Raw genomic sequence first — 16,834 nt, 5'->3', positions numbered from 1 at the left:
AACAAAGTTATTTCCAAAATTGCTCCAGAATTAAGTGCAAATAATTCCATAATAGTCTTACCAGAAAAGAGATGACATTCTTGATTAAGAGTAAAAGTTTAATAATTTTCAAACTATTATTTTGATTGCCTAGAGAAACTTTTGTGGAAATAAAATCTTGAGTGTGTTCTGGAAACTTTTATTCAAATGAAATATCTATGGAATCACCAAACATAAAACAAATGAAAGGACAATAAGGCTTCTTAAGTATTGTGTGTGTTCTTACCCTGCCCTATGTGGAAGTATGAAACATCACTACAGATCCCTGGGTTCCCATGTATATAGGTTAAAATTTCCAAGCCACATGCTTAGATTTTATAATAAGCTCAAATCTCTTAAAGTATGCTGCAATTGATATAATTATGCTATTACCTTTAGAAATAATCCCTGGAGATATTCATTTTCTGAATACCTATCCCTGAGTAGGTATCCTGGTGTGGTGGTGTGGGTTAATGCACTGTGGGTTAATGTAACAGCAAAGTCATTTTGAACCACAAGATCGGCGGTTTAAGCTCACCAGCTGCTTCTTGGAAACCCTATCCAAGGTCACTATGGGTCAGAACCGACTTGACGGCACTTAACAACAAATCCCTGAGTAGCATAAGTGGTTTATGTTTGTTTAAAGGTTAGTGGGTCAAACTCACCTGATGATACCGAAGAAGAAAGATCTGGCTATGTGCTTCTATAAATAGCACAGCCAAGAAAACTCTATGGTGACAACTCTACTCTGCAATACATGGAGTTGCCTCAAATTGGAATCAGTTTGGTAATAACTGGTTTAGTTTGGGTTTTGCTTTATGTATGGTGGTGGTGTGTCTGGACTGTGAACCACATGGTTGGCAGTTCAAACCTAGCTGCTCCTCAGAAAATAGGGTCACTATGAGTCAGAACTGACTCGACAGCACTTAACAAAATGGTGGTGATGGTGGTGGTGTGCCATCAAGTCAGTTATGACTTATAGCTCCTTGGAAGAAAGATGAGGCTTTCTGCTCCCATAAATATTTATGCCTTGGAAACCCAATACAGGGTCGTTATGACTTGGAACCAACTCAGTGTCACATAACCACAACTACCAGAGCCAGAAAGTCTCATCTTTCTCCTGGGAAGTGACTGGTGGATTTGAACTTCTGACCTTGTAGCAGCCCAACACATAACACCTTATCTACCAGGGCTTCTTATGTATAACACTTGATACTGATCAGAAATCAAGCCCACCTTTTCTGGAGAGATCAGAAATGTAAACTAGTTTTCCTGATCATTAGAATGTACTTACTTAGAAAAACAGAAAGTAAGGCTCTCACTTTAGACTCACTAGAACTCAAAAGAGTTTGGAGAACTCAAAAAGAAATAACTTCTAGTGGTTGATTAAGAATTATTAGCAAACCAATATTTATTAATAGTTGCTATACTTAATCCTGTTATGGTGCTATAGGCTAATGCGCCAGAATGTCGGCGGTTCAAGCTCACCAGCTGCTCCTTGGAAACCCTATACAGGCTTGCTATGGGTCGGAATCAACTCAACAGCACTTAACAACAACAACAACATACTTATCCTGCATCATGGCACTGTAGAATAAGCACTGAACTTCTAGGTATAATATAGTCCAGACCTACCAGTCACTCTTTGGAAATCCTATGTTGTTGTTGTTATTAAATGCCATTGAGTCAGGTTCTGACCCATAGTGATCCTGCATACTGTTTCCAAGGAGCAGCTGGTGAACTTGAACCACAGGCCTCCTAGTCCAAGTGGATTTTGCAGTCCAGCACATTAACCAACAGTGCCACACCAGGAGTCCTCGGAAATCCTACACAGGACCACAATGAGTCAGAATGGACTTGATGACAATTAACAACAATCACGACATAGTGCTTATGACTCTCTATCTAACTATGACTCTATTCAACCATTCATCCACTCTGGCCCTGTCTTAATCCAGAACACATATAAAATGAATGAGATATAATCAAAGAAACAGAAAATACCAGGAAGCAGAAAAACCAAATCTACACTTGAGAGTATTGCAAAGACAAGGATTGTGCCATAAACATATTCATATGCACAGAACATATCGCAGTGAACAGCAGAGTTAAGGCTCAGTAAACATTCTTCACTGAGTGGATAAACCCTCTGCTTATCACAGTGAACAGCAGAGTTAAGGCTCAGTAAACATTCTTCATTGAGTGGATAAACCCTCTGCTTTGTGCTGCAAGAAACACAGAAAGAATGACAGCGTGTGTTCACGCTGTATAATTAGTATGAACTGAGTCACTTCACTTGGGAAAATTACTCTAATAGCTCTTCCTCCTCCTTCATCTTCCCTCCACCCACAAATTCAGAGAGGATTGTACTCTACCTGCATATGACCTCAGAATAATGAGCGTATTCTCATTATAACAGTATCCATTTGGGTCTTCATCTTTCTCATTCACTAGGTTTTAACATCTCTAGAGCAGGACACTTACTTGCATCCGCATTTGTTGTTGCTAGTACTATGGAGTTGGTTCCAACTCTTAATGACCCTGTATAGGATTTCTGAGACTTTATATCTTCATAGGAACAGAAAACTTTATCTTTTTCCTGGAGTGTGGCTGGCAGGCTCGAACCAAGGACCTTGTGGTTTGAAGTCCAGTGTTTATCATATGGAGCCACTGTGCTCTGCCCCCCCCCGCCCCACACACACACCAAACTGCAGTGGAATGAATTAAGACACACTACAAGGAGTGAGAAAAGACACAATATATAGAATGTCATGAATTAGATGATAAATTGTGTAGTATGGCCTGCAGATGACAGAAGACAAATGTGAGAAGAACCAGCAGGTGCTGGAGTAGTTAGTGGAGCTTTCAAAGGTGAGTACAAGTTTGAACTGGGCCATGAAGGATAACTGTGAAGTGATCTGACTGATGTCATCTTAACTAAGTGATAGACGTTTACATAACCCAAACCTAGACAAATCAGCATCACATGCCTTTGATATGACACAATCATAGGAGCACAGCATCATATCACTTTGTGTTATTTTACCACAAATGCATATTGATCATGAAGAAACATTATAAATATACAATTTTCAACCTAACAAAAGGGGATTCTACAAAACAATTGTTTTTTTTGTTTCTAAACCATCAAGGTCATGAAAGACAAGGAAAGACTAAAGGTCTTTCTGGACTGAAGGAAACTAAAGAGGCTTAAGAGCTGAATGCAATGCATGCCTATGGAATGGGCCTTCATCTTGGTCCAGAAAGGAAAGAGGAAAAGGAAGGTATTTTTTTCATTATAGGAACAGGAAAAACTGTTAGAACAGTTGGTGAGGTTTGAGTGAGGCCTATAGATTAGATGGCAAAGGTAATCATTACATATGTTGATTTCCTAATTATGATGGCTATACTATGGTAATGTACCATAGCTTGTGTGTAACTATGGTGTTGAACAGATTTCTTCAGAACTTTCAGACTGGTGGTCTAATTCCAAGAACCAGCCAATGAAAACCCTATGAATCACAATGGTTCAATTGGTGGTGGTAATGGTGTGCTGTGGAGTTGGTTCCAATTCATAGGGACACTACATACAGTTTCCGAAGCTGTAAAATTTTGCAGGAGTAGAAACGCTCATCTTTATCCCACAGAATGTCTGTCTAGTAGTTTCAAACTGCTGACCTGGAGATCAGTAGCCTGACACATAACTACTACGCTACCAGAGCTCCATAATTGTCCAATTAGCAACTGATAATAGGGATGGCACAGGTCTAGGCAATGTTTTGTTCCCTAGGCATGAGGCAGTCATGAGTTAGGGCTGACTTGAGGAATCGACCCACCACCACAGTAGCAATGCTGTTGTAGTTGTTAAGTGCCATTGAATTGGTTCCAATTCAAAGTGAACCATTATAGGGTTTCCAAGGAGCAGCTGGTGGGTTTGAACCGCCAACTTTGCAGTTAGCAGTCCAGTGTTTGTCCTACAGTGTCACAGCAGAACAACACAGCAACAATGTTGTTAAGTGACATTGAGTCTGTTGTGACTCATAGCGACTCTGTATAAGGTTTCTGAGGAGCAACTGGTAGGTTTGAACTGTTGACCTTGTGGTTAGCAGCACAGTGCTTATCCTACAGTGCTACACTAGGAGTTCTACAACAACTATGTTGTTGTTGTTAAGCCCCGTTGAGTTGGTTCCAACCCATAGCAACCCAGTATAGAGTTTCCAAGGAGAAGATGGTGAGTTTCAACTGCTGGCCTTATAGTTCAAACCTACTTTGTGGTTAATTGCTTATCCTACAGCACCACACCAGGACTCCACAATAGCAAAAGATGGACTTATTTTGTACTTTAGAACGAGTACACTGGAAAGTTCAAAGGTTTTTTTTGTTTTTTTTTTTTTAATGTATTTGTACAGTATTTGGCATAATTTAGAGCTTTTGCTTACTTTGTTTTGCCCTCCAGATATTTTAGTAACTCAGCTCCACCTATAGATATCAGCAAAATTTCTTCTTTCTGGCTCATCAAAGATTTCTTTGTGCGATCGAAGTTATAATTTTTGCCATGTCAAACCATCAGTGAAATTAATGTTATAAGAAAAATAATACAAGAATCATAATTTAATGTAAAAATTCTCTTAAAAGCACCATCTAGATTAAAATTATCTGTAGAAATTATATCATTTCTTAAAAAATGTATCATTTATACTAAGCAAATTATAGTCTCTTGAAACTAATACCAATGTTTCCTATGTAGAAAATACTGGCAAATGCTGAACTGAATATTTCAATGGCAAATCTCACATTCGGAAAATTTATTATCCAAAATTAAATTTCAAAGTTTTTCTGTTAGAAATAATATTATCATTTCTTTAAAAATTGTAACACTGGAAAAGTAACATGGTCTTTTCAATTTTCTAGATTTAATTTACAATTTGAAGAATTATTATGAAGGCTAACTAGGGCATATATGTAAACTAAAATTAAAATTGACAATTTAAATTGATTGAAGAACATATTAAAGAATGTGATATTGAAGGGGAATCACTCCATGTGGAAATGAAAACCATAAGATCTGGTCTGACCAGATATATAGTATTATATGTGCAGCCACAAATTACCATATTTTTGAATATATTTGTAGCCCCCAGTATGTTTAATTTTACCAGTACTCATAGTCAGTGGAGAATGTAACATACCAAAATAACAACTCATTCAAAACAACTTATGTCTAAAAAGGAATCCCTCATGGTGCATATGGCTAAGCACTTGACTAGAGTTCAGTAGGTTGGCAGTTCAAACCTTTCCAGAGGCACTTCAGGAGATAGACCTGGTTTGGAAAGGTCTTCCAAAGCCTCAACGCTATGGAACCTGCCTACACTTCACACATAGGCTCATCACAGTTGGTTGGTGTTGAATCAATGGTAACCCAGAACAATATATGCTTAACATGTCACAAGTAACAAAGTTATTAAGAAGCATATACAAATGAGTTAGTGAAGAAGTAAATGCTGAAATGTCACGCATGGAAGACATATGCCTATTTTACAATAATTTACTATATTCTAGTTTCTTTATAAGGATTAAAAAATAGTAATACTCTAATTTAAGACTTTTTTTTACTTGAGGAAGTGGGTTTTTGTTTTATGGTCTCTAATCAGAGACTCCTGATGTGGTGCTGTAGAATCAGAACTGGACTGAGAATCAAATGATCGGCAGTTCAAACCCACCAGCTACTCCTGGGAAACCCTATACAGGGTCGCTATGAGTCAGAACCAACTTGACAGTACTTCACAGCAACAACAGAGAGGTGGCACTGTAGGATCAGAGCTAGACTTGGAATCACAAGGTTGGCAGTTCAAACCCACCAGATGTTGCTAGGAAACTTTATACAAGGGTTACTATGAGTCAGAACTGACTCAACGGCATGTACAACAATCAGAGAAATGTACTAAATGGGGTAGTCATGATAGCAGCAGGGATAAGAGAGAATTTTCTTAGTTGAGAAGAGAGGGACTTGTATAGTAATAACTGGAGACCAATCGAAGAAGAAACTGTGGGACTCCTCCCACTATTTGATAATGACCAAAGGAAAGGTTTATTGTAGGAGCAAGTCAGGAGAGGATAATGTATTAAAACCTTGCTTTTAGTCACTGCTAGAGAACACGAATGAGGACAACTGTCAATTAAAAGGGAATAAATATTGTTTATTTCTTTTACCAGTCATTCATAAAACATTTAGTGAGCACCTGCAAGATGCTAAGAACTGATTTAGAATTGTTGTTGTTGTTAGGTGTCATCGAATGTCCTCCATCTAATAATGAAGTAAGTACCACAGAATGAAACACTGCCTGTCTTGTGCCATCGTCACAACTGTTCCTACGTTGAGCCCAGTGTTGTAGCCACTGTGTCAATTCATCTTGTTGAGTGTCTTCCTCTTTTTTGTGTACTGTCTACTTTATCAAGCATGACATCTTAGGGAGATGAATAATAAATGTTACTCAGAGAATAGCTCAAGAGATGGTCAGGGTATAACTGGTTACAGTGCTGTGAGGTAAATTCTCTAGTATATTGTTGTTGTGCATCCTGGAGTCAATTCCGACTCACACTGACCCTGTAGAACAGAATAGAATTGCCCCACAGGGTTTCCAAAGCTGTAATCTTGGAACTGATTCAATGGCATTTAGCAACAACAACAATGACAATCTTTACAGAAGGAGTTTTGGTGGCACAATAGTTAAGCAGTTGGCTGCTAACCAAAAGGTCAGCAGTTCTAAATCACCAGGCTGTGTGGAAGAAAGATACGACAGCTTGCTTCTGTAAACATTTCAGCTTTGGAGATCCTACGGGGAAGTTCTACTCTGACATACTGTTAAGTGTTGTCCAGTTGGTTCTGCTCATAATTTGTTGTAAAGTGCTGTTGGGTTGGTTCCAACTCATAGCAACCCTGTTTAGAGTTTTGGTAGAGTGGCTGGTAGGTTTGAACCACTGACCTTGTGGTTAGCAGTCCAGTGTTTATTCTACAGAGTCACACCAAGACCCCTAGTTATGAGGAAATTATATGGAAGACAGAAACTCGAGTTTTCCTTTTGTCTCATGACCCAATTAAGTTTTAAAATAGGCCACAGGATTAACTTCTGACTCGATCATTGGAAGAAGATTAGAAACAGCAAGAATGGTTATAGTAATGGGAGACCCTTGTGACACTAACCCATAGGCAAATATGCATGGTCAAGTACATTTTCTGTTTGTCCAGCACAGAGTGCATACACATCTAGACCTAGCAAAACAAACTCTAGTTTGAACATGACCTCTAAGCACACTGTCGAATGCTGAGGTACTTATTCTGAGCTTGAGTCTCAGTTTCCTGAAATAACCTCTAGAGCTTTTGCTTACTTTGTTTTGCCCTCCAGATATTTTAGTAACTCAGCTCCACCTATAGATATCAGCAAAATTTCTTCTTTCTGGCTCATCAAAGATTTCTTTGTGCCATCGAAGTTATAATTTTTGCCATGTCAAACCATCAGTGTCTTTTTTTGTTTTATTCACAAAGAGATAGCTGGAATAAATATTTCTTTGAACTGAAAGAATATTTGACATGAGGCAGGTAATAATATGAATATGCTTCTAGTTGTCAGTAGAATTCTACTTTTCCAGTTATTTTGAGTTCAAAGTTGATTCAAATCCTTCGTAGTAAAATCAATACCTACAAAGGTCACTACTATTGGGTTGCAGAGGATGATTTTAGAAACAATTGTACAGATATTTGTTGCCTTCTTTTCTTTTAGAATGTAGATTTCAAAACACATACTTCTCCCTAAAAATTTTCCTCACAATTTCAGTAGTATCTTTTAATGTCAGGATTACTTTGTAAGGCAGAATTTCCCAATTACTTTGTAAGGTAGAATTATTAACTCCATATCACGACTCACTGAAAATCATCCCCTTTCTTCCCAGTCCTTAATTACTGTTGATTAACAATAATTATAGTATTAATCATACCCTATACCTCACTCCAAAGAATGTAGGTATTTCAGTTACATTAGCTAATATCAAGCCATCAACCCTGCAAGGAAGGGAAGGGAAGATATTATTTTTTAATGAAGAGGATACCCTAGCACTGGGACTTAGTCAAACAGAAAACAGCTGAGCTGGATTAAGCAAGGATGTGCTTGTCATCGGTGGGGAAACACTTCAGTCAGGTGTTCATTAGACATTCGTTGGGATCTTCCTTCAGAATTGACTCAGCGTTTGTACTTGAAAAGGCTGATCTCTATTGAAAATCAGTCTCCATTGCACAAGCACTATTTATCAGGTTAATACTTGGTGTAAATCTCTTTGCTAGAAGCTGTAATTATTGACCCAAAGTCAACTTTACATGCTTATTTTTGTTTCTTAATTTGGAGGCAAATAAAGTGAGTCAAATGTTGGTGCCTAGAATCTTTGGTCTTGCTACGACTGCCCATTGGCTAGTTCAGTCGCATCACATGATAAAGATGGTCTTTAAATTAAGGTACTGGCAATACTGCAATGCCTACCTTTCTTTGGCTTTCAGTCGTGTGACTACCTCTTTCCAACAAGATGGTTGAGTCCTTTTTGGGAACCTGGAAACTGGTCTCCAGTGAAAATTTTGAGGATTACATGAAAGAACTGGGTGAGAAATGTCATTATAACATTTGCAAACTGGTGGAACATTTTGTGATGTGGTTGGGTTTGTACTTTACAATGAATTTTCCTGAGAAACTTCTTCCTTTTGTAATCTTTTGTAAGGAATATAATCATATATTCACATGAGACTAACATAGATTGTTGTTGTTGTTTGTCTAGTAATAGTTCCTCTTTGGAGAATAACTCTCGTTGTTAAGTGCTATCGAGTCAGTTCCAGCAACCCTGTGTAGGATTTCAGAGGTTTTAAATCTCTGTAAGAGCAGAAAGTCTAATCTTTCTCCTTCAGAGTACCTGGTGGACTCAAACTGCTGACCTTGTGGTTAGCTTATAAGATGGAGCTATCACCTTCCCCTTGGAATTTCTGGGCCTGTATATAGCTGTATCCAGTCATAACCCATATTTTAAAAACTGTTTATATTTTATAAAAATGTTTTATCTAAGTGCCCTGGTAGAGTCTCTCTTTAGCTTTATCATTACCTCAAGTAACTTTTTTCTAAGTTCCAAAAATCACCATCATTATCTATAATTAAATTTACCCATTAAATTTATTTCAAAGTTTGCATTAAGTTGAATGTTTCAGAGAATAAAAACAGCAAATAAAATTTTTAGTTGGTTCATTTCAGAATTTTGATAATATTTGTTGTTGTTGTTGTTAAGTGTCGTCGAGTTGGTTCCGACCCATAGTGACCCTGAACAGGGTTTCCAAGGCTGTAAATCTTTACAGGAGCAGAAAGCCTCATCTTTCTCCTGCAGAGGAGCTGGTAGTTTCCAACTTCTGACCTTATGGTTCGGTTTGCAGCCTAATTTGTAACCACTACACTACCAGAGCTCCTTGATAATATTTAGGAGATATTAAATAATGTAATTTTAATGGATGATATAGGCCATTTGTTGAATATTTTAGCACTGGCTATATTTCAGAACTATAACCTCTACTTATCCTTTTTTTTCTTGTCCAACTTGAACATTTAACTAACAATCAATTATAATTACTTAGGTCTATATCAGCTTTTTTTTTTTTTTAACTAAGTAGTAACCCAACAGTGATTATTTAACATTTCCATACTTAATTATTGGAGAACTTACAATAATAAACTGTATATACAATCATTTTTTTTTATAAGTTGGCTGAATTCATAAATAGATGCTTACAACTATTGTTAACATGTTAGTGATTCTAGACAACTATCCTGTATGGTTCTGTAGGATAAGCACTGGACTGCAAGGTTGTTTTGAATCATAAGGTTGACGGTTCAAACTTACCAGCTACTCCTTGGAAATCCTATACAGGGTTGATATGAGTTGGAATTGACTCAACAGCGCTTCAACAAAAGTACAATACCTCATCCCCATCAGAGCAAGTTAATATACTTATAAATATGATATTTGTTCTTCTATAGGTTAACTTTTTTCAGTGAATACTATGAAACTTACTGTTCATGAATTGTTATGCTCACTTACTTTTTAAATTTGGGGGCACATAATGTTGAGGCTTATGATAAGAGTAGCACTTGCTTTGATTGGGAGCTAGGATTAGGCATAGTGCAAAGAGGACTGACAGCTTGCCTCTACTGAGTACTAATAATTGTCCACATTTAACTAGGAAAAAGCTGAAAGCTGGAGAAGGTAGGTGACGTGTCCCTACTAGCAAGTCACAAAATTGGAGCCCTGTGTTTTAACCACCTTACTCTTCTGAGTGTTCTATGCTTCGAACACTGCTTCTCTGCAGTCAGATGCTTCATGGCAGTCCCACAACCAAAGGTGAAATAGAATTGGAAATCAGGGGGAAGAGACGGGTCACTTCTGCTCAGCTATGGTCAGAGTCATGTTTGACAATGGAAAATTCCCAGCCTAAAGAACAGTGCCAACTGCAAAGCCAAACTATCCAATTTGCCTGCCTCCTCTTCACTCTGCCAGATATACATTTAATCTTCAAATGTCAGAGAAGCTCACTACAAATCATATTCTTTCAGAGTAGTTTGTTGTTGTTGTTAAGTGCCATCGAGTCAATTCTGACCCATAGCGACCCTGTATATGGTTTCCAAGGAGCAGCTGGTGAGCTTGAACCACCGACCTTGCAGTTAAAATTGCTTTGCAAGTCTGGTGCATTAACCCACAGCACCACACCAGGACTCCAGAGTAGTTTAGGTAGTTAAAAAGCTGTGTTTTTTCACTTTTTTAAGAAAAAAATTTGAGGTAAGATAGAAATGCCCTGGGATGGAGATTTCGAAAACTTTTGTTTTAATCTCAGCTCTGCTATTTATCAGAAGCCCTGGTGTGTCTCTGTAGGGTAAGCATTGGACTACTATCCACAAGTTTGGTGGTTCAAACCCACACGTTGCTCCTTAGAAACCCTATTTAAGTCATTATGAGTTGGAATGGACTCAATGGCACTTACCAACAACAACTGCTATTTATCAGACACATAACTCAGAGTAAGACCTTCTACTTCCTTGAGACAAGGACTTCTGGTAGCGTAGTGGTCACGAATTGTGCTGCTAACCTCAGGGTCAGCAGTTCGAAACTACCACCTGTTCCGTGGGAGAAAAGATGAGACTCTCTGCTCCTGTAATGATTAAGACCCTCGGAAACCCTATACAGGGTCGCTTTGAGTTGGAACTGACTCCACGGCACATAATCACCACCACCACCACTTCTTTGAGACATTGTGCATTCATCTCTAAGTTTAGAATGATAATATCCTTGTACTGTTGTTATAATACTTCACTTCATAATCTGAAAGGTACCATACAAATATATTTTGTCAGGGCTCAAGGTCTTTTTTATGGAGTTTCTAGGAAGACATTAAATGTTAGATGAAGCACAAAAATCTCAAAACTTGAATTTACATTTTTAAAATGTAAAATATACTCATTGTTGTGTTGTTGTTGAGTGCTGATGAGTCGTTTCCAACCCTTAGCAACCCTGTATAGAGTTCCCAGAGAGCAGCTGGTGAGCTTGAACCACTGATCTTATGGTTCAAAGTGACTTTGCAATCTAGTGCATTAACTTGCAGCGTCACACCAGAACTCCAACATATACTCATTGTTGTTGTTGTTATGTGCCATAGAGTCGGTTCCGACTCATAGCGACCCTGTACAGGGTTTCTGAGGCTATAAATCTTTACGGGAACAGAAAGCCTCATTTTTCTCCCATGGAACAGCTGGTAGTTTCGAACTGCTGACCTTGCGGTTCACAGTCCAATACCTTATGATTGTTGTTGCTGTTGTTAAGTGCCATCCGCTCAGTCCCAACTCATAGCAACCCTGTATACAGTTCCAAGGAGTGGAAGGTGGGTTTGAACCATCAACCTCATGATTAGTAGTCCAGTGCTTATCCTACAGCACCACACTAGGACACCTATCTTATGATTGTTATTGTTAAGTGTTGTCTAGTTGCTTCAAACTCATAATGACCCTGCATGAAGTTTCCAAGGAGCGGCTGGTGAGTTTGAACTGCCGACAAGGTTCAAACTAACCTTGTGGTTGAGATCTTATTCTACAGCACCATACCAAGACTTTACCTTATGATTGGGAGGTTTAAAATTAGGAAAGGTGTGTGTTGGGGTTGTATAATTTCACCATATTAGTCAATTGTTATGTTAAACAGTCTGAGAAGCTGGTCTATATGAAGACTAATGGGACATCAGGATTGGAGGAAGAGACATTGTTGTTGTTGTTGTTAGGTGCCATCGAGTTGGTACTGACCCATAGTGACCTTATGCACAGCAGAAAGACTATGGATATGACACAACCTTGCTTATTGAAAGTCAAGAGGACTTGAAGTACCAACTTTGATGAAGATCAAAAAATACATCCTTCTGTATAGATGACACCTCAGTGTAAAGAAAACAAAATTCCTCATAACTGGAACAATACACAGCATCATGATAAATGGATAAAAGATTGAAGTTGTCCAGGATTTCATTTACTTGTTTTCACAACCAACACCCATAAATTGGCATACTGTATTGGACAAGTCTGCTGCAAAAGACCTATTTAAAGTGCTAAGAAGCAAAGATGCCACTTTGAGGACTAAAGTACACTTGACCCAAGCAAAAGCATTTTCAATTGCCTCATGTGCATGCAAAAGCTGGACAGTGAATAAAGAAGACAGAAGAAGGATTGATGAATTTGAATTGTGACATTGGTGAAGAATATTGGCTATATCATTGTCTGTCAGAAGAACAGATCTGTGTTGGAAGAATTTTAGCTAGAATACTCCTTAAAAGCAAGGATGGCAAGAAGTCTGGCATATTTTAGAGATGTTATCAGGAGGGACCAGTCCCTAGAGAGGGACAAAATCCTTGGTAAAATAAAAAGCATCAAAAATGTGGATGATTCTTTGGTTAAGATGGATTGACATAGTTGCTGCAACAATGGGTTCAAGCATAGCAACAATTATGAGAACAGTGTAGGACCAGGCAGTATTTCTGTTGTACATAGGGTCACTATGAGTCAGAACTAACTCCATGGCATCTATAAATCAAGAGCCATATGTCTGGAATTATCTGAATCAATCCAAAGCCATAGAAAGTATACAAGAAGTTATAGTAGATTATCTAAAACCCCAATGAGTGCTATACACATTCTTTAAAAATTGCTTTCCAGACTGATAACACTTTTTGCTCAATGTCTTAAGGTGTGTCACCTCCTCTACCTTATAGGAGTGAGTCTCGCAACCCGGAACGTGGCCGGGTTAGCGAAGCCGAGTGTCAGTATCAGTGTTGATGGGGATGTGGTAAGCATCAAAACAGAAAGTTCTTTCAAGAACACTATGATCTCCTTCAAGCTGGGGGAAGAGTTTGAAGAAACCACAGCAGACAACCGCAAAGTGAAGGTGAGAACAAAAGCTTCTTGATGTTCAACACTCAAGAAAACACTAGAAGGAGTTATATATAGTTTATTCATAGAGTGATAATTTGTGTTTGATTTGGCATCAAGTTAGTTTGGGGTTGTTTTGTTGATTCATGCCTGCATATCTCTAAAATCAATGCATTTTTGCTGATTATTCTGATAGCTAACAGGACAAAACATTCAAAAAGTTTTCCTGATCTTTCTGCCATTATATGAAAATGCATATACAGAAGAGAACCAAATCCAATCCCTTCCTGTTGAGTCAATTCCAATTCGGAGTCCTAGTGTGGTGCTGGAGATTAATATGCTGGACTGCAAAATCAACTTGAACCAATGAACTACAAGGTCAGCAGGTGGTTCAAGTTCACCAGCCACTCTTCAGAAACCCTATGAGTCAGAAATTACTTGATGGTATTTTAAACAACAACAGTAATACCAAGGACAGAGTAGAACTTGTCCATAGGGTTTCCAAGGCTTTAAATTTTTATGGAAGCACATGGCCATATCTTTGTCCTATAGAGCAGCTGGTGGGTTTGAATATCAACCTTTTGATTAGAAGCCAAGTGCTTAACCTACTGCATCAGAGCTTCTTATAGAAAAGGACAGCCAAGAATAAATGCTTAGGTATTTATTCTTGTTTGCCTAGAGAGGGGGAACATTCATTGGATAATCTCTTAAGACTTCTTGTAATTTGAGAACATTAAATTAGGACTGGAACCAAATTGAAGGTTTTGAAGAAAATAATTTCAAAATGGAAATACAGAATAGGTGTCTAGTCTTGTGTAGTTTAGGATTGAATGAATTACTGTTTCTAACTGATTCTTTTATACTTTTATAGAGTATCATAACATTAGATGGTGACTCATTGATTCAGGTCCAAAAGTGGCTCGGCAAAGAGACAACAATTAAAAGACAAATTGTAGATGGGAAAATGGTGGTGGTGAGTTTTATCTAAATGGAAATTTTTAATGCTTCTTTTTGGTACATTCCTTGTATGCCTTAATTATTTCTGCACCTGAATTGAGGATATGTTCTGGGGAGGGAGAAGAAGGGTAAGTTTAACTTGTCATCTTTAACCAATGCTAATAGGCCCCTCTTTGCTTTTAGGAATGTATCATGAATAATATTGTCAGCACTAGAGTCTACGAAAAGGTGTGAAGAAAGTGTCTACGTCAGTAGTAACTTGTTCATTAATAGGAAACCGGTACTTGAAGAAGATACGGCCCAAGGCCAGCTATTTAAAAAAAATTCAGCATAAATTCACTCAATAAAAGCATCAAATGAAGTGTAATTTCGCAGCTGTGTAATATTATAGGTTCAGATCAGTCTGATGAACTGGTGAGGCAAGAAGCTGTTTGCCTATGATGTGATTGGAAGAGCACTGAAATCTCTATCTTCTGTCAATCTGACTTCCTCAGTCCTTAGATTCCCCTAATGAAATCATTCCATTTAGATTAATGAATTCTCTCAAAAAGTCTTTGTTGAAATTTATATGACCTAGAAGAGAGATGAAGTTCCTGCACGGTGCAAATGACAAGCATTCTTGGCTTTTAGCCAAAAGATTGGTAGTTCCGGTTCACCTAGAGGGACCTTGGAAGGAGCCCTAATAGTGTGGTGGAATTGGCATTGGACTGCTAAGTGAAAGGTCAGCAGTTCAAATCCACCAGCCGCTCCAAGGGAGGAAGATGAGGCTTTCTATTTCCATAAAGATTTACAGCCTCGGAAACCCTATACAGGGTCGCTATGAGTCAGAGCAGCAGAAGAACCTTAGAGGAAAAGCCTGGTTATCTGCTCAAAAAAATAATGAAAGTCTTATGGTGCAGGGTCTACTCAGACACAAATGAGGTCACCATGAGTAAAATTGGGATATATTGTAATCATTGGATTATTATCACTAGGGGTATATTATAATGATTAGAACCTATTTTGGCCCACACAAATGTTGAAAAGCAGTTTTGCTGAATTTTTATTTTTGCAGAGGGCTGGACTTGTCAAAATTGGATTGAGAGATGATAAATCATAAATAAATAGACATAGTACAAAACAGAGCTTGGACACTATACCTTGTGGTTGAAGAATATTTAAAACAATCATTGTCTCACCTATCAATCTACCTAAAATAATGAGGCTAGTACATTTTTCACCACTGTTCAGAATCCAGCCTGTGTGGGATGACATTTTATTTTAAATGTCAGTCCTGAATTTTTAAATACCTAATAAGAATATAATTGTTAGAGGTGTACAGCCCCTAATAGTTTCATCAAGTCCTGTTGTTAGGAATGGGTACTCTCAGGTCTGATAGCAAAATTGAATACTGTAGATAAAATGTAAGGTAAACTCTAACAGCCTGAGGGCATTTGTAGCAGAAGGAGGAGAAAATGGAGAAAGAGGAGAAATTATGTAAGGAATGATATTGCAGCTTAAACTGATAGGTAGATAGTGATTGGAGAGAATATGCCCTGAAGGTTATGCTTAATATGTGAACTATAGTAAGAGCGTCAGTATAATTTGTCATCCAAGCTGGGTGAGATGTGAAAGGGACACAAGTACTACCTGTATCTGGACAGCGGGCATACACTGAAACTGTTTTAGGCAAACTGAAATAGAGAGTCCCCTTAGTGAGAGTTGAGCTAAGGGCAATGTACAAGAAGGACTGAGGCATAGGATTGGGGAATGACAAAGAACAGGAACAAGGAATTTCATATGTAATTCCTGAAGATGTCTGAGCATTCAGCTGTCACCAGAAATGATGGGCAGTGATGTGGACCCTAAAAATCACATTCCTATGATTTGTTCTCCTCCCTAAGGGGCCCAAGTGTGTACAAAATGAAATCATGCTTGCTCTCCAGAAATCAGAAGGCTTTCAGCTACCACAGCAATGGCCTGTGCACAAAGGGAGAGAAAGTCAATGGTTTCTTAATCAATCAGAGGACAATCAAGTTGAGGGACTGGAGATGACTTGCCCTCCAGTGCCTCCTTATAGCAGGGGCTGAAGAATTAGCCACACCATTAGCAAGAAGACATAACCAAGATAATAAATTTAATAAAGAACCAGGCTCTAAATCTTTTAAATCTTTGGTGTTAATTTATTAATTAAATTTAATTCTTTAATCTTTCATTTAAAAAATAGTAATGTCTGTCCTGGTGTGGCACTGTAGGATAAGCACTCAACGTCAAAGTTGGTTTGAACTGCAAAGTCAGCAGTTCAAACTTACCAGCCGCTTCTTGGAAACCCTATACATGGTTGTTATGGGTAGGAACCAACTCAGTGGTACTTAACAACAACAACAATAGAGTTCTGA

General features: G+C 38.2%; 1 protein-coding gene across 1 annotated transcript; it reads left to right on the top strand.

Annotated features, from left to right (window-relative positions):
• Nucleotides 1–8,589: 8,589 nt before the first annotated feature.
• On the top strand, nt 8,590–14,690 carry FABP9 (fatty acid binding protein 9, testis). Its single transcript, XM_006830810.1, has 4 exons — nt 8,590–8,662; nt 13,343–13,515; nt 14,371–14,472; nt 14,640–14,690. Exons 1-4 carry the CDS (start codon nt 8,590–8,592, stop codon nt 14,688–14,690), a joined length of 399 nt encoding a protein of 132 aa, XP_006830873.1.
• Nucleotides 14,691–16,834: the final 2,144 nt, after the last annotated feature.

This window comes from Chrysochloris asiatica, unplaced genomic scaffold (assembly GCF_000296735.1).
Source record: "Chrysochloris asiatica unplaced genomic scaffold, ChrAsi1.0 scaffold00001, whole genome shotgun sequence".
NCBI lineage: Eukaryota > Metazoa > Chordata > Mammalia > Afrosoricida > Chrysochloridae > Chrysochloris > Chrysochloris asiatica.
Note: the sequence above shows the minus strand (reverse complement) of the source record. Positions and strands in the feature narration are given on the sequence as shown.